The 24,725-nt window shown below is 42.2% G+C and overlaps 1 protein-coding gene across 3 annotated transcripts in view; it reads left to right on the top strand.

Annotated features, from left to right (window-relative positions):
* Positions 1–24,725, top strand: part of LOC130361911 (bifunctional heparan sulfate N-deacetylase/N-sulfotransferase 3-like) — a 361,861-nt gene that overhangs the window by 274,050 nt on the left and 63,086 nt on the right. For all 3 annotated transcript variants that reach the window (XM_056565591.1, XM_056565600.1, XM_056565609.1), the window contains exons 9-10: positions 13,805–13,928; positions 21,236–21,410. In XM_056565591.1, coding sequence (XP_056421566.1) covers positions 13,805–13,928; positions 21,236–21,410 — 299 coding nt within the window. The remainder of the gene's footprint in view (positions 1–13,804; positions 13,929–21,235; positions 21,411–24,725) is intronic.

Consider the following 24,725-nt stretch of genomic DNA (forward strand, 5'->3'; position numbering starts at 1 on the left):
TTTAGGAGCTCCAGAGAAACCACTGGGTTTTTAGTCACCTTTTACCTCTCTGCAAACACACGGATATCAAGGGAAATGTAGGCTGCAGTTAAAAATGATCATTAGAGAGGAATAAGAGTCAGGATGGCAGACAATCCATGCCTGCCACATCAGCTAAAACAGCTGCACTATAAGCAAAATTGAAAAGAAAACCCTTGACTGCTTCTTTAAGAAGGTATTGACTATATGCAGTGTATGTGTTGATATAAGTTTATCATAGTATAATTACAGTATACAAATATATTTTTATTGATTTATTGATTGATTTAATGCGTATAGTGGTCCCATATTTTAAGTATATAGGAAAATCATCTGTAAAATATTGAGTACATTATATATTCTACATGTATCACATGGACATTATACCATTAACATGGATTTTTTCGTAAAATAAATGTAGTTAATCTTAGGGGTAACTTAACTATTTCCAGCTTCAGATTTAGCAATGCTGTTCTGTTCTTATACTGGAGTTTGTGTTTAGCACAAGATGTCTTTTTGCTTGGGCCATCCATCCCTACCATTAGATCTTTCTGTATACAATACAACCACTGGAAGAAAATACATTTATTCCACTCACTATTTATTTATTTATTATATAATATATTTACAAATAATAGTAGTAATAATTCTAAACACAACTGTTTATAACTGGTGTGACAGAGTGTCTGGAGAAGTAGTGGACGGGGTCTATGTGTGCCCGAGGTTCCTCACTTATGTAATTTAAAGCAACCAGGGAAATGTTCAGCAGAGGTCTATGCAGACATCTCTGCAATTTGGGTTTGTATAAAACCTGTGTGTTTTTAGGGCCTGTGTTGCTGGAGTGGGGAGAGAAGGGTGGGCCCCCACTCCATCCGGACAGTCCGGGTTTTGGGCTGTCAGGTAATCACTCCTCAGGTGTGCTGGCCTGATATAAGGCTGAGAATTCAGACACATCTCTCTCTCAGCCTGGGAACAGATTATCTGCATGGAGCCTGTGAGAACACTACAAGTGGTATGGATGTCGCTATATTGTTCAGTGCCCGGTATTAGGCCGGCACTTGGTTAGTGAGGTTTCCTGTTGTTAGTTAGAGCCGGTCAGGCTTAGGATTTTGTTTTTTTATATTTTATGTTCTGTACCTCAACCTGTCAATAAAACTGGCTGAGGTCAGTTAAACGAATCCCCTGCTTTTTGGACTGCAATTTCTACAGTGTTCCTGCAAAACTGTGCCTGTCTACCCAGGAGACGTTATCCCCGTTACCTAATCCTTTACACTGGATATAAATGAACCATTCCCATAATTCAAGGAAGCTAAGTAATTAGAAGCTCATTGAGGAAACTCTCACATTGTAGAGTTGCCTTTTCAGAACCTGGGACATGGAAGGAAGTTATTTTTTTTTCTAGACTAAAAAAAAAACAAAAAACAAAAAAAAACATACAATAAAAATAATCTTTTACTTGCACCTAATAACTCCTCACCTTTTATCTTCCCGGTGCATTTACAGTACGTGGTCAATACAATCAAGTCAATGGTTTCTAACTTTACCAAACAGTACTTGGGGATAGCCAAGCCAGTGCAGAGCTGATCAATATAGGTGAAGGGAGCATAATGAAGAAGTGGAAACTGAGAAGGGTTAATGAAAAATGTAATGTGTGTTTGAATAAACAATAAGAAAATACAATAAGAAAATGGTTATTTAATCTGCAACATAGTCATTTATTTGTTGCCCACCCCAAGGAAAACACTGCCTACATTACATCCATAACCATAATTTGTACCGACACAATAATTCAGCCATTCCCATTACATATAGCCATGGGTTTCTTCAGCATGTGGTCATCACGGTATCTACAAACTATCACTTTTACACACCGAGATAATACATCATTGAAAAATGACTTATTTGAGTTAATTAGAAATGACGTACACATTACCAGCTGGTTTAAAAACGGATGCACTAGATTTAAAGGTTCACTACATTATGTAATTTAATGGAATATTAAGAGGTGTCATGTAAATTTCAGGGTAATAAGCATCTGACGCCAATTAAACTTATCCATGAGACATTAATACCTATTAAAGCTGGTACATTATTGATAAAATAAAACACCTTACTTAAAAATACTCAGTGTTTCTTTGTCATTAAAGCACTCTGTGGTGTTATAAATCATTTAACTCTTTGGAAAGCTGAGAAATGGTACACTAAAATGTTTATCTGTTTCACATCAGATTATTAGGGAAGTAAGAGAGGAAGTGTGAATTTATAGTTACATGGGTCAGAAGGGGAAATGGCATGCTGGCCACTGCTTCCCTGACTGCATTCCCATAGCATAAATGATTTCAGTGCATTATTTGCCATTCCTGGAATTATCTTTTTGGCCAATGTAGATTGGTGATTGCTGAATATCACTCACATCCAATTCTCCACACTTTATGATCATTAGGTGTTAGTGCTGTTTTTTGATTGGCTTTTCTATATGTCAATCCCATTTTATTTAGCAGTTTTCTTCTTCTGTTACAAATAGAGACGTAATTGACTTGACAGACTTGACTATGCTGACTAGACTTCTCCCCTGTATTTTGGCTTACCAGGCTTTGACTTTCCCCTGAAGTTGGTTCCACGGATAGTGGCTGCGTGATTAGATCTTGGTCTCCCTCAGGACACCAGACAACTCTCAGGTCTTCACTCAACTGCACCTCAGACTCATCTCACTGGACTAACTCCTCCCTGCTATATAAGGAGCAATTTGGAGGGGTCCAATAGGTCACCAACAAGTCACCTGGTCACTGGCACCTTCCTTGGTTACACAGGCTTAGCAACAATATTTAACCCCTTAACGACCAGAACGTATATTTACGTCCTTGACCGGCTCCCGTGATATAATACGGGGTCACGCGGTGCCCCGCGTCATATCGGGTCGGTCCCGGCATGTATCTGAAACCGGGACCCAGGGCACCCTGGCCGCACGCTATTAACCCTTTAGACGCGGCGTTCAAAGTTGAACGCCGCGTCTAAAACGAAAGTGAAAGCTGCCCGGCTGCTCAGTGGGGTTGATCGGGACCACCGCAGAGAAAATGCAGTGTCCCGATCAGCTGGGACACGAGCGGAGGTTCTCTTACATGCCTCCAGTGTGTCCCCTCGTCGATTGATTGCTCCAAGCCTGAGATGCAGGCTTGAGCAATCGACCGTCAATAACGCTGATCACTGCAAAGCTATGGCTTTGCAGTGAACAGTGCTGGAAATAAGTGTGTGTAGTGTTATAGGTCCCTATGGGAGCTATAACACTGCAAAACAAAAGTGTAAAAAAAAAGTTAATAAATTAACCCTTTCCTTAATAAAAGTTCAAATCACCCCCCTTTTCCCATAAAAAAAACACCATGTAAATAAAAATAAATATAAACATCTGTGGTATCGCCGCATGCGTAAATGTCCGAACTATAAAAATATATCATTAATTAAACCACACGGTCAATGGTGTAGGTGCAAAAAATTCCAAAGTCCAAAATAACGTATTTTTGGTCGCTTTTTATGTCATGAAAAAATGAATAAAAAGCTATCAGAAAGTCCAATCAATACAAAAATTGTACCGCTAAAAACGTCAGATCTCGTTGCAAAAAATGAGCCCACAATTTTAAACGTATACATTTCCGTGCATGTAGTTATGATTTTTTCCAGAAGTACGACAAAATCAAACCGATATAAATAGGGTATCATTTTAATTGTATGGACCTACAGAATAAAGATCATGTGTTATTTTTACTGAAAAATGTACTGCATAGAAACGGAAGCCCCCAAAAATTACAAAATGGCATTTTTTCTTCAATTTCGTCGAACAAGGATTTTTTTTCCGTTCCGCTGTAGATATTTGGGTAAAATGACTGATGTCACTGCAAAGTAGAATTGTTGGCGCAAAAAATAAGCCATATGGATTTTTAGGTGCAAAATTTAAAGGGTTATGATTTTAAAAGAAAACTCTGGTGGAAACACGTTTCTCTAAGGGTTAATTTGGGGACTTGCTGGGACTAGTAGTGGATACCCAGAGGTCTGGTGGCCTTAACCCTTGCACCATCACACTCTCTCTAGCATCTTGGCTGGACCGATAGGGTGTGATCGTGACAACTGGTGGCAGCGTCGGGATATATTTAGAGATTTTTAGTGCTTGCTGGATTTTACCTGTAAGGAAATCTTAGCACTAAAAAGAAATTGCATACATATTATTGTGTGTAAATTCCAAAGACAGAGCTCAGTGCTGGTTTAAAAGACATACAAAAAGAGTGCAAGACAGTTCTGTCCTCCCCATCTCCTGTTTTACCTCCTCTGTCTCATCTCGGAAATATGGAGGCATATCGCAAGCAGTCCATGCCTGCACTGGAGCTAATGTGCCAAGAAAAGGACATCCCTACTGCAGGAAAGAACAAGGAACAACTTATTGCTGATCTTGTGGAGTATAATGCCCGTGCAGAAGAGCTGAGTGACATGAGACAAAGTCCTACCGCTGGAACTGCCATCCAAGGAATTATATCTCCTGGGGAATACAACATTACTCCCCATCAGGACAGTACTCCACATGAGGCCTTGGACTCTTATATGCGGACTGCCTTACAACACCTTGGGAATGTGGATGCCAATATGAAACTCCAACTGCTTCTCCAGTACCAAACAGCAGAGAGAGAGGCACAGGCATGGGCTGCAGAGAGAGAGAGGCACAGATACGAGCTGCAGAGAGAGAAGCCGCAGAAAGAGAGGCCCAGCGAAGGCATGAACTTGAGGTTCTGAGGCTGAGAGGGGATGCTTCATCCGCACGCAGTGATGTGCAGGATCAAGGAGACCACAAACCTCGCTTGGAACATTTCCCCATTTTGGAGAAAGATGGTGATCTGGATGTGTTCCTGAGGGGATTTGAAAAGGTTTGCCGGCAGTTCCATCTACCTAAGGAACAGTGAGGACGATATCTAACCCCACAGCTGCGAGGGAAAGCTCTGGGTGTGTTTGCTTCGCTTCCCTCTGAGAGTGACCAGGACTATGAGGCAATAAAATCTGCCCTGCTAAAAAGTTTTAATCTGACTCCAGAAGCTTATCGGAAAAAGTTTCGGACTTTGCAACAAAGTGCCACAGAAAGCTGCACTCAACATGCAGGTCAGCTAAGGACTGCATTCAGGCAATGGACTGGTGGCCTACAAGTCACTACCTATGAGGCCCTGGAGGACTTGATGGTCCTGGATCAGTTTCTCCAAACACGGAGCTTTGAAGCCTGAGAGTAGATATTGGACCAAGACAGCAACGGAAGCAGCAAAATGTGGATCTGCACAAGCTGGAGCAAGTACCTGGAGGGGAGCCACACACCCACAGAGCACCACCAGTAGCACCAATCCAGCCGGAAAATTCTTGCCATCATTCCCAAAAGCAACAGGAGCCACATTGGGTCAGGGGGACACCCGCCGATGTTACAGATGCAACAATATTGGGCACCTGAGTGCCACTTGCCCCAACAAAAAGAATTCTCCACCAGTAGCTGGAGGACACACAGCCGTTCTTCTGGTGTCCGGAGCAGTGGAGAAAAGAGCGGATAACCTGCAGAGTGTAACTGTGGGTGACCGGGTGACAGTGGGTTTGCGAGATTCTGGAGCCTCCTTTACCTTGGTGCGGCCTGAAGTGGTGGATACAGAGGACATCATCCCTAGAAAAGGAATTGGAGGTGTGCGGCCCGCTGTGCCCATGGCCTGTGTGTACCTGGATTGGGGTACAGGCAAAGGTTTGCGGGAGGTGGGGGTCTCTGAGGACATCCCTGTTAATGTTCTGCTGGGGAATGATTTGGGTCAGATGCTCTGTCATTATGCTCCAGAGGACACTACCTGCACACCGGATGGGCTAGGAGAGAGCCCTGTTCATTCTGAGGTACTGTGCGAGACTTTGGGAGACACTACAAAATGTGGTAACTGGGAGGGAGTGCAGGGGACTGATAATTGTTTACCTGTGACTGAACCAGTAATGTTTTCCAAAAGTGGAATGGGTTATATTGTAAAATGTGGTGACAATGCATTGCCAATGCCAAAACCTAGTGGAGATGGGCTAGAGGGAGGGGTTGGTGTGCCCCTGGTGACATATATGGATGAGGGACCAGCAGTGAGTGATATGTACCAATCCTGTGAGCCTAAGGAGGAGGAGGGAAGGAGTGATAGCCCTGTGTATGATGCCTGTATTGTTATGTCTGGAACTGAGGGGGAGGAAAATAAACCCCAGGGAGGCATACCAATGGTGGCAGTGGTAACGCGTCAGCAGCATGCCAGGGCTGCAGCTTTAAAAGGAAGCGAGGATTTTGATGCAAGAGGCAAGCTTTGTGACTTGCAAGCCACAGCAGAGGAAGGTGGAGATGCTAGTTCACCTTGGGTAAATGTGCTCCCTGATACCACGAGATGGGGGGAGGGAAATGAGCATTTTTGGGAATCTCTGCGCAGTGACCCTTCCCTTGAAGGGCTGAGACAACATGCTGAACATACAGGTGTTGACACAGATGGGCATCGGGTATATTGGGAAAATGATATCTTGTACTGGGAGTCCCTTTCCAAAGGCATGCTAGGGGCCCAGGAGAGAGAAAGAGAGTTAGTGGTTCCTAGGCAGTACAGGAAAGAGCTGCTGAGGTTGGCCCATGAGACCCCCCTGGCAGGACATTTGGGAGTGGCCTATGCGGTCACAGAGAATGAATGTCTAGCTGTGGTCTGGGCTTTGCAAAAATTACAGCCATACCTGTATGGCAGGGATTTTACTGTCATAACTGATCACAACCCTCTACATTGGTTGGACAGAGTGTTCGGTAACAATGGCACCTTGAAACAAATGCCCAAAACATTTGTAGAATCGGAGGGCAGAGACTGGGAAAAGTATTTACCCCATCTCTTATTTGCTTACAGGGAGGTACCCGAAGAATCTACAGGTTTCTCGCCCTTTGAATTATTATATGGTCACAAAGTGCGGGGACCCCGAGATTTAGTTAGGGAAGAATGGGAAGAGGGGCTACAGGCCCCTGAGACTTCTGTGGTGGAGTATGTTCTGAGATTCAGGGACAGGATGCAGGCACTGACTGGGCTGGTACATGACAACCTCACAGCAGCACAGTCCAGGCAGAAGTACTGGTATGATCACTATGCAAGGGACCGGGTCTATGAAGTGGGACAGAAGGTAATGGTTCTGAACCCCATCAGGCAGAATAAGTTGCAGACCGCCTGGGAGGGTCCCTTCCCCATTTTGCAGTGCCTAGGACCCACCACATATGTAGTTGCCCTTGATGAGAAAGGTCAGAGGCAGAGACAGTACCACATTAATATGGCATACTATGACCCTGAGAAGGTGGTACTCGGTGGTACTCATTGTATGCAGTGCACCAGAGGAAGGGCTGGGTAGTGATTCCCTACTGGACCTAGTGGAGGAAGCTAAGAGCCAGGGATCCCTTCAGGATGTGGAGATCAATCCACAGCTCTTAGCTGCAAAGAAAAGGCAGCTAAATGAGGAAATAGGCCCCTTCAGTGCCATCTTTGCCTGGGAATGCAGGTCCTGTATTGTCAAGAAAATAAATAGACGGTTAATGGAGACAGATTTATCAGCCTGGAGAGGCCAGATCTCTCTGTCTCCATCTTAAGGGGGAGGTGTTATTATTAAAATCCTATATGTTTATTATAATTATAACTGTGTGATGTATTATCCAAGCCATGGGTGAGAGGTCATTCAGACTGTGGGTTTGTGTATTGCATTTTATTGGGGGGTCTGGCTGTTTGTTTACATCTCCTTTGAAGTCAAAGGCTTTTTTGAAGCAGCAGGATGTAAGGTGCACTCTGGTCCCATCATAGAATCACACAGATAAGGGGGCCAGGAAGAGAGAAGACCCCCTGGTGGGATCAGAGGGGAGGGGGGAATGGAGTCTCCCTCCCAAGAAAGCAGATATGATATTTAAACAATGCTAGACTCAAAGTTGGTTGTTCAAGGCTGTGCCCAAAGCTGAAAATACCATCCTAAGAACAGCTGGACTCTCACTCTCATGGACTGATACCATCATGCTGTAGGAACTTCATCTTTTGTTTTCTGAACTTGTCTTGCTAAAGTCTTTTATATATTGTTATACCTGTATGTCATTTGTTTCTGTATTTTTATATATAGTCAGCACTGTGATACCTTTTTATCAGATTAAATGTTTAATTAATCAGCTCTGGTCTTAGATCTCTAAATATAGTAGCTCACCTTTCTAAAGGCAGCTCTGGTGGAAACACGTTTTTCTAAGGGTTAATTTGGTGACTTGCTGGGACTAGTAGTGGATACCCAGAGGTCTGGTGGCCTTAACCCTTGCACCATCACACTCTCTCTAGCATCTTGGCTGGACCGATAGGGTGTGATCGTGATACCTTCCTTTGTATTTTCTTTTTCTACACCATTTTAGCAGGTTTGGCAGACACAAAGCACCTGAAGTTCTAGTTCATGCAGAACCGAACTTTCCTTGTGCTACTTATATTTTTTTTTTTATAACCTTGCCAACTGACAGAGAAAAGCCAACATCTTTCTATGTTACATTATGTTATTATGGACGCATTTTTGTAACCATTTTATGTGTCATGGCAATAATTCACAGCTTTTCTGATCTCATTTTTAAAAAGTAGTGTGAACACCTCCAGTCTGACAAATCTTATGCCAGAAAATGGTGCAAAAAGCAGCAAAATACAAAACTACAGTCTTAACAAATTGCCATGGTTTACATCTTCTGGGTGAACTTCCTCTAAGTATTATGATTCTACAATTTTAACCATAAGCTGTTTATCCTGTCATTGCTTGTATCGGTTTAAAAGAAAGAAAAAAGAATTACAGTATGAAATATGAAGGGATATTCCGATCTCCAAAAGTTATCTCCTATCCAAAAGGTAAGGGGTAACAAGCAGTTCAGTAAATATCCGACCACTTAAATCCCCATGCTTATAATTAAGATAAATTGCCGCCATCTTTAATTTTTTTGTGCAAAAATTGGAAAGTTTTGCGACAAAATTACCAATTTTGGTGCCATATTTCTAATCATGGAAAATTCTGGCAGAAGCATAACATACACAAGCGATAACAGTATAAAAATAGTATAAAACATTTCCATGGCTAAAATGTGATTGCAGGTGCAGTGACCATGAAAAATAATATATAAAATAATAAAAATGATATATGTGTATAAATATATATATATATATATATATATATATATATAGACAAAGAATAAGTCAGCCAGCACTTTAGTTGATACCAAACTATTATATGGACCTGGCCTACAGGTGCACGCTACTAGGCTAGATATACAGCAACAGAAGAATGCAGCAGCACACTGCCAGCACAAAGATATAGATGAAATATGAATATGCAGTTAAAACATGGAGAGCTATACAGCTATGGTGTAATAGATGCAAATGTGAAACTATGAAATAGTGAGGCACTTAGCTCGCAAATTTGTCTCCGCCGGCGGTCAAATAGCTTGGACCGTCCCACCGCGATAAGGTGGCCTCATTGGGACAGACCCTACACTTTGAATATGCCTCTGTGTGAACAGTTCAGTAAGCATGACAGGGTCTGGAACATCCAAGACACCTTATATACACACCTGATAGAGGTGGGTGGGGTGCAAGGCCAACATGGAGGTAGCCACTCCCCCGTATGTGCAATACAGACAAAGAATAAGTCAGCCAGCACTTTAGTTGATACCAAACTATTATATGGACCTGGCCTACAGGTGCACGCTACTAGGCTAGATATACAGCAACAAAAGAATGCAGCAGCACACTGCCAGCACAAAGATATAGATGAAACATGAATATGCAGTTAAAACATGGAGAGCTATACAGCTATGGTGTAATAGATGCAAATGTGAAACTATGAAATAGTGAGGCACTTAGCTCGCAAATTTGTCTCCGCCGGCGGTCAAATAGCTTGGACCGTCCCACCGCGATAAAGTGGCCTCATTGGGACGGACCCTACACTGTGATATATATATATATATATATATATATATATATATATATATATATATTTTTTTTTTTATTAACATTTTCTAATAATAATTATTTATTTTTCAATAATTGATCGAATCAGTAGACCCCCATTGATTAGCTTGTTATCCCTATACGGTGGATAAGGGATACATTTTGGAAATACGAATACCTCTTTAATCTTATATATTAACACTCACTTGCCAGTCAGGTAATAACAGGTAGCATCTTTATGACTTGTGAAATTTCATCCCTATCTCTAAAACTTGTCACTTAGTTTAATAAGCGTTCACAGTAGTAAAGTGAACGGCTGACGGTGTTAAGGTAACTCACCTCATCTCTTTGACTTAAAGAACTTAAACATTTAATGAAGAAAATCTGGAAAAATATGACAACTAAGCTTTCTAATCATATATTGATATGGATGGTAATTATACAGCGATGATAATATTACTATTCTTCTTCATGACAAGGTAAAGAAATTATTCTGTGTTTAATCACACATGAGCTTTGATACTCTCAGAAAAAAATGAAACAGAATATGAGCACATTATTACTGAGATGTTCAGAAAAATGGTGTCTAGGCACTGGGATGACAACAATTGGGCTGGATTTCAGGGGAAAACCTAAGGGAAATTAATGCATCAGTTTTATCTGCCAGCCTAGAAAATGTGAAATAAATGTATTTTTCATCATTCAAAATCTAGTGCCAGTATTAAAATTCTTGTGTATCTTTTCATGAAAACAGACAAAAGAGAAAACTATAACATTGGAATAGACCTTGATGTACAATAAAAAAAAATATATATAACTAATATATTATTATCATTTGTCCATATAGACAAGGCACACCATAGCTCCATTTGGATGTATTCAATAGGTTTATTTGTAATCCTAAATGTTTTCGTATAAATCCACTACAAATAAATTACCATTTAGTAACAAATTCCAAACTGCGCATTCAAATATAGATCACGTTGTCTAAAGGGAATAAAATGGTAGTTATGTATATTCACATTGTGGGTCTAGAACAGTGTTTCCCAAACTTTTTTGACTTGGGGAACCCCTAAAAAAAAACATTTTGTGGGGAACCCCCACTGAAATTGATGAGCAAAAAAAAAAATGGGGGAAACGGCCGCAATATCAATTTATCTGTGGGTATGTAGATTACACTGCTGCTTTATACAGCAAATCACAAATTGTGTCTTCTAACATCAGCTTCGTTCCCTTCTCTTCTCCATCTGGTTCGGGCCATCATGACGATTTCTTCCAGCCACAATTCTTCACCGTTAAACCTGCAAAACAAACCTATTAGGCTCCGCACTTTTCAAGCATCAGTCTCCAGATTCACCTTTTACAAGTGAGGAGGAATACAGGGGTGTATAGGTGTACAGGGGTAGCAGAGGGGTGCAGAAAGGTGTACATGGGTGACAGGTGTGTAGAGGAGTGTACATGGATGGCAGAGGGGTGTACATGGGTAACAGAGGGATGTTGGGATGTAGAGGAGTGTAAAAGGGATGACAGAGGGGTGTAGGGTGTGACAGAGGGCTGTACATGGGTGACAGATGGTTGTAGAAGAGTGTACATGGGTGACAGGGGGGGCGTACATGGGTGACAGATGGGTGTACATGGGTAACAGATGGGTGTTGGGGGTGTAGAGGGGTGTACATGGGTGACAGATGGGTGTAGAACAGTGTACATGGGTGACAGGGGGGCATAGGGGTAAAAGAGGGGTGGACAGGAGTGACAAAGGGATAGAGGGGTAAATAGTGGGGGTTGGACATTGGTGATAGGGGGTAGTTCGTGGGATGGTCAGAGGGGTGGTCAACATAGGTGACAGGGGCAGACAAGGTGGACATGGATGACAGGAAACTGGACAAGGGTGAAAGGGGGTAGCAGAGGAGTGACAAAGGGGTGGCAGGGGTGACAGTGGGGAGAGGGTGCATTACCTTAATTAAGCTGAGCTGTTGCGAGGGGCCAGGAAGAATCCGTGGGCCGAGAAGACCCCGGGGGGGGGGGGAGCTGCGGGTGGAATCAGGCAGGCCAGGATGATACTCCTGGGGGCCGGGAAGATACTCCGGGGGGGGGGGGAGGTGGAAAGATAATCAGGGGGCCGGCCAGCACGCCTGTGACTCACTCCAGTGCCGCAGAGGGAAGGGGGAAGCTGTTTGTGCAGTGCGCAAGTACACACAATGCACACACAGGCTTCCCCTGCGCTACCATGATTCACAGGAGCTCGCAAAGCCCCCGGCAGTTCTAGACAGAACACCAAGGTTCCAGGGTACCCCGGTTGGGATCACTGGTCTAGAATCTTCACCTGCTATTCCTTCAAGCTTCTAGAAAACATCTGGCTGGGTTCTCATGTTGCAGTTTTGCATTGTTTTACAATGCAACAAAAATCCATCTAATGCAATGCATGCATTTTATCATGAATTGGTGCTGGTGTTTTTTACCTGGAAAACATTGTGGCAGACTGCAGTATATAAAATCTAACAAAGCATCAGTCTTCCATAAAATGCATGTGCATTTTATATTAACTTTTACTCCATGTTAAAACACTAAATAGCAAAAAAATTAATAAAATTATTTCCGCCCCGATGTTTTTCACAATATTTCATGATGGCAGCAACTTTAGGCATGGACGTAACTGCCAGGGTAGCACACATTGTGGCTATGGGGTCCAACAACTGAAGGGGTCTACCTCTGCTCAGACATAAGATGCAATCAGGTGTGAAATGTATGTAGGGTGGTATGGACTATTGAGGGCTCCTTCACACTACAGAAATGTTTCAGCAGCCTCCCATTGATCTCAATGGAATAATGCTGCTTAGTTCACAAAACAGAACAAAGCCTTTAGCTTAGATGTGAATGAGGCATCAGATGTGAATATGCGTACCTCCCACAATTCATTTACAGCATGTGAAACTAGTCTAAATACTACATTCATATAACCACTGGCACTACAACTTTAGGCTAGGTTTACCCAGTGTAATTGTAGGTTTGCACAGTATATTTGTAGTGCAGTTGTTAAAAATTCATGCGTAAAATAACGAAAGTTGGCGTCCATGCATTGCCATATCACTTATTTATACAGATGGAACAAATATACCTGTATCTATTTATTTTTTATTTTTTATATTGTATGCACAGACAATAACTTTGCCATAGACTGACATAGGACACATTAATGTTAAAAATACAGATGCAAATTTACAATAAAATATGACAAAAATTACACTCTATGAACCTAGTCTAATAGTTTTTTTATAATATTTTTACAAGCAAGACGAGCATAATCTGCAGTGCCCTGCCAGGCGCCAATAGAAGTTTAATTGGCCCTTTGAAATAACTCAGTACTCAGAAGGATCTGATTTAGGGCCCCTTTCACACTGCCATTGTGTCCCATCGGCAAATGTCCATCAGGCCCTTTTTGTTGTTGTGCCTTAATGGATGTTATTTATTAAGGGGCACAATGGGAAACAACAGGTCCAGACAGATCCCATTTACTATTATGGGTCTGTCGGGCGACATTGTTTCCTGTAGCGGAAGGAAAAAACGTTGCATGATGTAATTTTCCTCCCACTATTCTCCCTGGGTTCCCCGACGGACGTCACACTGCCCTGTCACAACGGCAGTGAGTAAAATGTCTAACTCTGTTGGGATCTAACTGAAACAGATTTGTTATTCCTTTTATGGGTAAGTTATAAGTCATGAAACTGTTAACTGATTATCTTTTCATTGTCTGAAAATATTTCTTTACACTCTGCCTATATTTTTTATGTTAGGTACTACAGCTCTGTATTTATTTTTGGTTATGCATCCTGCAATACTTAGCAATTCACCAAACCCAAAAACATTTGAAGAGATGCAATTCTTTAACGGAAATAACTACCACAAAGGCTTGGACTGGTAAGTGTGAAACGAAATGTCTATTTCTACTTCTTAATTTTTTTTTCCCGTGAAGGCCCAGGTCCGCAGGTTGAAGACCACTGCGGCCTTTGACATCATCCAGCCGCCCCCCCCCTCTCACCCCCTTTAGTTCTGTACTCACCTTCGCTCGGCGGGACGTTAGGGTGCGATGGTCTGGGCCATCTGTGCTGCAGGGACAGTCCGGTGCGGAGGGATAGTCGTTCCGGGCTGTCCATCTTCACCGGGGGGGGGGCCTCTTCTCCGCGCTTCGGGTCCGGAATAGAGACGTTGCCTTGACGACGACGCACAGGGACGTTACTCATGAACGTCCCTGTGCATCGTCGTCAAGGCAACATGACTATTCCAGGGCCGGGCCCCTAAGCGCGGAGAAGAGGCCCCCCCCGGTAAAGATGGACAGCCCGGAACGACTATACCTCCGCGCCGGACTGTCCCTGCAGCACAGATGGCCCGGACCAGCGCACCCTAACGTCCCGCCGAGCGGAGGTGAGTACAGTACTAAAGGGGGTGAGACGGGGGGGCTTTATGATGTCGAAGGCCGCAGTGGTCTTTAACTTGCGGACCTCCAGATGTTTCAAAACTACATTTAATGTCCATTTAAAGTAATCTCTTTCACTTTTTCAAATTAAAACTAGTGTTGATTGCGAATATTTGAAATGCAAATTTTTACTGTGAATATCGGCACTTCGCAATTTCACCAATATTTAGAATATAGATATATCTATATACGTAATTACGAATATTGTCTTTATTTTTTCCGAATTTGCAATTATATGCGAATATGCAAATATTTGCAAATATTGGCACTTCCCGAGGACACTGATCCCTCCCTTCTTTTAGGTGAAAGATATAATCGCACATGCGCACTATGCTAATTGCATTATGAATTTTCGCATGAAAAAGAAAAGAGAACGAACATAGCGAATATGCAACTTTTGCGAACATAGGACGAACATTCACCCATATATTCGCGAAGTATCGCTAATTTGAATATGGCCCCTGCCTCTCATCACTAATAAAAACCTCATGGCACTACACAAAGAGCTCCGTAATGACAGTCCAGCTATTTTTCGGACACTGAACCTATATCAAGCAAGGTCAAAGTTCAGACTATGTAATAACTACATTCTTTCAGTGTTTTATTAAAAACAAAACTGTAGAGGTCTTATTGGCTTAGTAGCTATTTAAAAAGTTTAGCTCCTCATCCAATTTAGGATTGGTTAAGGTACATCAATCGTCCTGTCAAGAGGCAGAAATAGCAGTTGATCAATCCTTGTCCTTTCCCCTTATTGATACAGGCTTGTAAAATGTGTGTCCTCCTTGTACCCTTGTTTTATCAATCTGCCTGAAACCATAATTGTCTGTTTTTTCCCATAGCAACCAACCACAGCTTAGCTTTCACTTTACCAGAGCTCGATTGATCTGTGATTAGTTAATATGAGAAAAATCAGACAATTATGGTTTCAGGAAAAAAAAATGGTAGAGAGGCTTGTATTAACCTAGTGACCAATGGCTCAAGCTACCCAAATAGCACCTATACCCACGGTGCCAAAAAAGGGGAAGATACAAATTAAAGAAATTGGTGCTCAGAGTCTTGAATATTGGATTAAATTAAAACGTTTATTAAATATGATATAAAATTGTACATATAGGTATAATATACTGCGGATCACAGGGCCCTTGTGATCCCACAGTAAAATTAGTAAAAATGTAATCCTTGGCAATTTAATATATAATGTTAAAATATAATAATTATAATAAACAAATAAAAATGTACAACAATAAGTGTCCACGTATCTATAAGGATGATCGGAATTGGTGATTTGTGAATAGCGGTAATATAACAGTTTGAGTTGCTAGTTTCACAAATATTTGTATCCAGTTGGAAGAGAAAGTGGTTAAAGTCTTGAATAGAATCCAGCAAAAATGAATGGTAATTGTATCAATTTGTATATACTTTTGTATCAGGTTACAATCCTCTGTGCAGAGGGCTCGCAGCTGGAGACACTGCCGTCTCCTGATTTATGTAGCGGCAATATGACAAATGAATAATAAAATCGCAGTGTTTTGTAATAAGTTCTAATCCTCTGTGCTGAGGATTCGCTGCTGGAGACACTGCCGTCTCCTATATATGCAGCGGCAATTTTGAATGTAAAACAGCGCTTATGAGATAAGTTCCGATCCTCCATGCAGAGGACTAGCTGCGAGCTTTACATCATATTTAATAAACGTTTTAATTTAATCCAATATTCAAGACTCTGAGCCCCAATTTATTTAAAGGGTTCTCCGGTGCTTAGACATCTTATCCCCTATCCAAAGGATTGGGGATAAGATGCCTGATCGCGGGAGTCCCATCGCTGGGGACCCCCGTGATCTTGCACGCGGCACCCCGTTTGTAATCAGTCCCCAGAGTGTGTCCACTCTGGATCTGATTACCGGTGACCACTGGGCCGGCGGCGTGTGACGCCATGCTTCTGCCCCGGTGTGACGTCACGCTCCGCCCCTCAATGCAAGCCTATGGGAGGGGGCGTGTTTGTACAGTATCATATTTAAAAAAAAAACATTTTATTAGGGGAGCTATTTTTTTTATATGTATTACTTTTTTATACACCCCCCCCCCAGGGGCCTATCATAAACCATCATCAGATGGCGTACATAGATCAATGTAATGCTATTGTATTACATTGATCCATGAAATCTGTGCTCGATTGCTCAAGGCTGCCAAAGGGAGCTCTAAGCAATCTCAGAGCCAGGGAAGGAAGACGCTGAGGACAAGATAAGGCCTCTGGCTTCCCTAGCAATGTGTGCATGTGTGTTTGTGTGTGTGTGTGTGTGTGTGTGTGTATATCTTAACTTGATAAAAGGAGGACTTCTGAAAGCTTGTCTTTACAAAATACAGTTAGTTTAATTTAAAAAAAAGTATGAAAAGATTCTGCAACATCACTGGACTAATATTGCTACTCCAAAATACTATATATATATATATATATATATATATATAAGGCCAGGGGTGTGGAGCAATCGGCACTGTATGAGACCAAGAGCTTGTAGCTCAGCAACGTATATATATATATATATATATATATATATATGTGTGTGTGTGTGTATGTGTGTTTGTATGTGTGTTTGTATGTGTGCGTATATGTGTATGTATTTAACACCAAAGGCCAAAGGGAGATTGAGCATCAAGGAAGCCACAGTCTAGTAAACAGAAGTTCTCTGGAGTGAGCCAGTATGCTACATTATTATAAGAACAATAAAATGGAACAGCTATTTTCCACCATGGCAGAAAAGCATTTCTCTCCTGTGAGTGAGAGATCGTAAACTAACCAAATAGAAGGCCGACTCCCTCTTGGTTTCGATGTGCTTCAGCAAACTAACACTGAGATATTATTTAAAAAGTGAACAGCCATGTGGTGGCCTTTGTGTATCTGCCCCGAATTTTATAGATCTCTTTACGAATCAATCATATTTAACATGGCTTTTTTATAGGTCATTTTCGGCAACTTTCACAAGTCTGAACTTTATTCCATTAAGTCAATTTATTTTAGTTCTGTTGACCATTGATTACTCTGTACCTCTATAAAACGTAACTTTCACTAACCACGGGAAGTAAAATGAGTGCAAGACACTGCTGGCTTGTGTTGAATTACAAGCAGGACTTTAATCATTACCTCAGCTATTCTTAGTTGACATCTAATAACTTGCTTCTCTCCAGTCAGCTTTTTGGATGTGAAGTTAAATTACAGTACTGCAGAGATCCAAAGCATATTTAAAATGATATTCCCACCTCATAAAGCGACGGCACATCACTAGAAAATGTCCTAATTTTATAATGAGTGGGGCTTATCCCTGTGACCCTCATTGAATGTGAAATTAAATGATTTCACTATTTCTCCCCTGATAGCAACCACTAACTTCAGCTGGGCAGAATTGCATCACAGCACCATTCAAATATTTATAGGGGTAGATAGCTAGAATCTGTCACCAAGACCTAAGCAGCAGATCCTTTTAAAGGGGTACTCCGGTGGAAAACTATTTTTTTTTTTTCCAAATCAACTGGTGCCAGAATGTTATACAGATTTGTAAATTACTTCTATTAAGAAAAATCTTAATCCTTCCTGTATTATCTGATGCTGTATGCTCTACAGGAAGTTGTTTTCTATTTGAATTTATGTTCTGTCTTACCACAAGAGCTCTCTGCTGATACCTCTCTCCATGTCAGGAAATGTCCAGAGCAGGAGAGGTTTGCTATGAGGATTTGTTCCTGCTCTGGACATTTCCTGACATGGACAGAGGTGTCTGCAGAGGGCACTGTGGTCAGATAGAAAATAAATTCAAATAGAAAAGAACTTCTATAGTATACAGCAGCTGATAAGTACTGGGTGGATTAAGATTATCTAATAGAAATATTTTACAAATCTGTTTAATTTTCTGGCACAAGCTGATTTAAAAAATGTTTTCCACCAAAGTACCCCTTTAAGTCCTATGGGTTGTGGATTGGACTCCAAGGATTAGACTTGTCTTTCCAGCAAACCCTTTAGATCAGTGTGGCCCTCCAGATGATACAAAATAGCTGTTGGCTGTCCAGGTATGCTGGTAGTTGAAGTTTTGCAGTATCTGGAGTGCCACAGTTTGAGACCACTGCCTTAGATGCCCAATCTGATTAAGATCTGCAGAATTTGGAGACCAACACCCTGAACTCATTTTCCTGTTCCTCAAAGTATTCCTAAACAATTTTTTGCAGTCTGGAGGGAACATTAAAGAAGCAGCTGACATTAGGGAACACTATGGGCATGAATAGGTGTATTTGGCCTGGGCTAATGATTAGGAAGGAAGTATGTGTCAAAGTAACATCCACATCATTGCTAGGACCTAAGATTCTTAGATCATGACCATAGCATCACACTGCCTCCACTGGCTTGCTTTCTTCCCACAATGCATCCTGGTTCTGTCTCTTACCAAGTTAAGTGATTCACTGATGAATCACAAATATTTTTTTTTTTCATCATATGGATGAATAACATCCATATGATGAAAAAAAAATATTTGTGATTCATCAGTCTTTGCCACCTTCTACCATTGGTCTATGGTCTAGTTCTGCCCTATGTGCCCATTGTAGGCTGTTTAGATGGCGAATAGGGATCTTTATGGGTACTATGGCAAGTCTGCTGCCAGAGACAAAACATGTAGCTTCTGGGCTATAATGAAAAATCTGTAACTGAGCCCATGCCTACCATGTGCTTTCCAACTACTGGTGTCTTCTTATGGGGTCGTGGGGCCCTCTTCACAGGGCCCTGGTGCAACTACCACCACTGCACCCCTTATAGTTAGGCCCCTGTCTACAGCTACACTTATACTTAGCAAGCTGTGATGCACTGTGTGTCATACAATACGGAAGTGTAGAAATAATAAAGGATAACTTTGTTAGGTGCAAGAATTATCAAAAAACCTTATTAGACTGTGCCTATTTCTTCATCAGAATAATATACCACAATAATAAGTCAGGGTCAAAGGTCTGTAAGGCTGAACTGCAGAATTTGTAGGCTGGGTTCCCACTTAAAGGGTTAAAGGGGTTATCTGGCCAAAGCCATCCTTTCCAAAGATTAGGGGATAATATGTCTGATCTGCCCATGGTGTGACATCACAATGGGCGTGGCGTGACATCACAATGTGCATGGCATTACGTCACATCTCCAGTCCCGGAAAGGAAGAGCTTTCTGAGACTGGAGGCACAGCCCCGCATAGAATGCAGGTGCTGCTCTTTGGCTGAATAAACCCTTATAATGCATTGCACCTTAGTTAGGCTGGGTTCACATATGTCCAGCATCCGGCATAGGTGAACTCAGCCTAGATCTTGACCCAACAAATGCCATAACTGATGACAACATGTATCAGTTGTCATCAGTTGTATGACATCCGGTGTCCATTGTTTCTGGACACCGGACAGGGGAACACAGGAAGCTGCATTCCCTGTCCGGTGTCGTCTGGCGTGTCCAACCATCCGGCGTCAAAAGTGAGAAGTTGGATGATTGTGAACTGTCCCATTCAAATGAATGGGATCAGTTCTAGCATCAGTTTCCCTCCGGTGCAAGGCAGAGGGAAACTGTGCTGGACAACTGATATATGTGAACCCAGCCTTATACATTGGATGCTAACATATACTGAATGCGGTCAGTTAGTTATTACATTGGGATACTTACAAATTAGGAATTTATCAGCAGGAAGTGACCCAACATAGTACAGTGGTCCCTCAAGTTACAATATTAATTGGTTCCAGGACAACCATTGTATGTTGAAACCATTGTACTTTGAGACCATAACTCTATGGAAACCTGGTAATTAGTTCTGAAGCTCCAAAATGTCATCCAAAAATAGTTAAACGTGGGGATTAAAGAAAACTAAGTAGATAACTAATACAGATAAAGCAAGTTCTTACATATAAATGTAAGAAAGATCTGCTGGGAGCTGTAAATCACTGTCTATGTAGAGGACAGGAGCTTCTTCAGGGTCCTGTACAGTACACATAGTGTCCCAAATTTTTTTTTAAATGGAGCTGTCCCCACTTGGAGTAGCTACTAAGAGTAGTACAGAACATGTAGTACCTCCCTGTACTGTAGGGGGCACTACCAGACAGCCAGTCAGTGCATGCACTTTAGGCATACAGGGGTTTTACCAGTGAAATGCTCATTTCAATTAGTCTGTTCTTCCTGTAATTGACATGTTTTGCAGATCTGGACTATCCGTAGTATTGTATGTTGAGTCTGGTTTCAAGTTACAATGGACCTGAAAAGAACATTGTATGTTTAAAATATTGTATGTTTAGGCCATTGTAAGTTGAGGGATCACTGTATCTAGATAATTACATTAAGGTGACTGAAGGGAATGGGCATGCTGCAGCCTTTTCATTAATTCCAGAACTTTTTGGCTGAATAAACATTTCACAGAAATGGTTCTAAGTGACTCTAAAAGGTAATATCATGAAGATAACATTACATACTGTATACTATATGATGTATTCTAAAGAAGTCATATAACTAACCAAATAACAAAATGATAGCCTTTGTAATCTATGCTGAAAGACTTTGTGGGTTAGCAGCATAGGGTTAAAAGGCAGTATACTTAGTATTAATAAGATGTCAGCAATGCTACATAACAGTAGCTAACTTTAGCTATTTTTTATGACAGGGACGTTATTGGATTTCTAAAACAAATGTCATATAAAATATATATCGAAAGTATGTTAATCTGACATTGGTAGGATGACAGCTTTTTACTGTCTCTTTCAGGTACATGGATTTCTTCCCAGTTCCATCAAATGTAACCGCCGATTTTCTGTTTGAGAAAAGTGCCAACTATTTTCATTCTGAAGAAGCTCCTAAACGTACTGCTGCTTTAATCCCAAAGGCAAAAATTATCACAATTCTCATTGACCCTTCAGATCGAGCATATTCATGGTACCAGGTAAGAATTTACCATAAGCACAGAATAATACATTACATATATTACTTTCTCTCCTCCAATAACACTTTTTCATTTTCTTTCAAATTTTTCCCATTATGACAGTTCTTTATCATGCATAGAAATTTGTTATAATGGGAAGTCCCATCTTTGCACAACACATGCTTTGCACAACACACTTAGAGCCAGGGCTGGACTGGCCTACTGGAATACCGGGAAAATTCCTGGTAGGCCGCCCACCCTGTGGGCCAGCAGTGTCTGGAGGACAGGCTGCCTGAGTACCGACAAGTCACTGTGTCAACCGGTCAGGATTGTCAGGACCTGTGAGCACCACAGCTGCAGCATCACACACAGGTCCTGACACTCCTGACAGGCTGATACTGTGAGTGGAGGTCCGGAGGCTACAGAGTCTGTACTGGGAGCTGTACAGACAGGACACTCGGGATCCACCTCAGGATCTATTCTCTGCCTTTTCATTGCTCCTGGCTCCTCCTCCTGTCAGCACACAGTCACTGCAGCTGCTCGGGGGAAGATCTGCAGCCCTGGGTGAGAGGAAAGGGAAACCTAATGTGTGAGGTTGAGGGGTGGGAGTCCTGTTATGTGGTGTATGTGTGGGGGGGGGGCTTGCTGCAGAGGGGGAGCCTGTGATGTGGGTGGGGGATTGCTGGAGAGGGGAGACCTGTTTTTTGGGGGGCTGAAGAGGGGGTGGACCTGTGATCTGGGGGCTGGAGAGGGGGGACCTGTGATGTGTGGGGGGGGGTTGCTGGAGAGGGGGGACCTGTGATGTGGGGGGGTGCTGGTGGAGAGGGGGACCTCTTATGTGCAGGCTGGAGAGGGGGTCTTTTGATGTGTGTGTGTGGGGGGGTTGCTGGAGAGGGGGGGGACCTGTGATGTGTGTTTGTGAGGGGGGCTGCTGGAGAGGGGGACCTATGATGTGGAGACTGGAGAGGGGGGACCTGGTATGTGGGGTGGGGGTGAGTTCTGGGAAGAGAAGACCTGCTGTTCTATTTTGTAAGGGGGGGGGGCATTTTGGTTCTCTCTTTTTTTTTTGCAATTTAAGTTGTTTGTTTATTATTTTTAATTATTAAAACGGTACTCACATTATCCAGATTTGTCCAGCCGTTCCGTCGCAATTTGATTTAGTCTATTTATGCTAATGAGGGCCTTGGGGCATGGGCGGAGCTCCAATCCGAGATTGGGGCATGCTGACGTCATTTTACCCAGGTGGCTGCTCTGCCTGGCTCATTAATATTCATAACCCCCCTCCCTGCTCCTTTGCCCGTGTTAGTGGCATGTGCCGCTTACGGTGCACACCTGGAAGCGGCGTTCCCCTCGGCTTCACTGCCGCAGCCATCTTTGATGACTAAGAAGCCCGGGGGGAGGGGGGGGATAACGCTCCTGGAAGTACACTAACACGGGCAAAGGATCAGGGAGGGGGGTTATGAATATTGATGAGCCGGGTGAAGATAATGTCAGCATGCCCCAAGCTCAGATTGGAGCTCCACCAATGCCACAAGGCCCTCATTAGCATCTGGACAATGTGAGTACTGTTTTAATCAGCATCACCCACACTACAAGCCTTTGTGACAGGTTTAGTGCGGATGATACTACTGACAGATTTCCTTTAACTATTTCTTATATTAAACTACAGTTAAAGGACAAATCTCACGTTTAAAAATTGAAGGATAGGGGATAAGTTTTAGATCGCAGGGGGTCCAAGCGCTGGGGCTCCCTGTGATCTCCTGTATGGAGCCCCTGTGCTGTATCAATGCTGTGAGGCTGGTATGCAAATTTTTCCAGGGCTGGTTTTTAGCCCCAGTCCAGCCCTGCTTAGAGCAAATAATTTTACACGAAACAAACATTTTGTACACTTTTGTCAACTCTGGGCTCATACAGGAAATATTAAATTCCCCCAAATAGATTTTTCTTTTCTTTTGTGATGTACCCATATGACTGCTTACCGGGCTTTCAAGGGCTGCTTCCCCTTCTGCACAGGTGCTGAACAGGAGCTTAAAGGGGTAATCTGCCCCTTAACATCTTGCCCCCTATCCAAAAGATAGGGGATAAGATGTCTGATCACGGGGGTGGGGGTCCGCGATCTCTGGGCAGCCACCGTGGACACAATGAACACGGAAGCTTGGGGCTTTCATGTTCATGATATGACGTCATGCCACGCATTCATGTCCATTACACATTATATGGCTAGTACACAGCCATCACACCTCCTCCCATAGACATGAATGGAGTGGGCATGGTGGCTGTAGTCACCAGTCATCTGGCACGAAGCCGGAGATCGCTAGGGTCCCAAGCGGCCAGACCCTCGCGATCGGACATCTTATCCCCTGTCCTTTGGAAAGGGGATAAGATGTTTAGGGGCAGTGTATGCCTTTAAAGGGACAAAAGACAGGCCAGGAAAACAGCACTCCAACACTGTTCACACGAGATCTTTGCAATGCCACAAATAACATAAAATGTACTTTATTGGTGGCTGTCGTGACTGGTTTTACTACCACAAACAGTGGTTACAGTCATGTTAACCCCACCCCCCTCTGCCAAAACAGTGATGATTTACATCCTAAGGACAAGGAGAAGCCCTGCACTCAGGCTGTCATTCCAGGACATGTCCTCTGGACCCATTCTAACATTTATTTCAGCATTTTTTAAACTTTATAAAAATTTGGCCAACCACTTTAAAAAAAATTTTTTTTTTTTAAAAAAAGAGCATTTTATAATTCTTTTTAGTCAGTGACATATTTTCTGGTTTCAATACCACTCCAAACTCCACAGAGGATAATAGACGCTGCCAGTAGGTGATCCAGGGGTGACAATAAAAACGTATTTTATTAAAACATGCTACGCGTTACGAAACCGGACCTGTTTCTTCTTCAGGCATGACAAAAATCACTTAATGCTCAGGATAAATACCCAATTCCAATCACATGACAGGAAATGACATCAACAATACACACATTTTACAAAAAAAAATATATATATAGAAAAAACATTATAATACATTGAAAATATACTGATCAAATCAAACAATAGTTCGTTCTATAACCTCATTAAGCCCTTCCGGGGCCAATGTGTTAAACATAAAAATCCAGTAAGATTCCCTATTAATTAGGGCTTTAAAAACGGTTGTTAATATCAAAGGGTATAGTTTCAATGATGGCCAATTGTAACACACAAATGTCTCCTCCATGCTTTAGACAAACATGGAGAGAGACACTGTTTTTCATAAAGGAATTCAGTATATTGGAACGATGTTTATTCATCCTTTGACGAATGGTCTGAATGGTTTGTCCAATATATTGAATT

The sequence above is a fragment of the Hyla sarda genome, chromosome 1, assembly GCF_029499605.1.
Source record: "Hyla sarda isolate aHylSar1 chromosome 1, aHylSar1.hap1, whole genome shotgun sequence".
In the NCBI taxonomy this organism is placed as follows: domain Eukaryota; kingdom Metazoa; phylum Chordata; class Amphibia; order Anura; family Hylidae; genus Hyla; species Hyla sarda.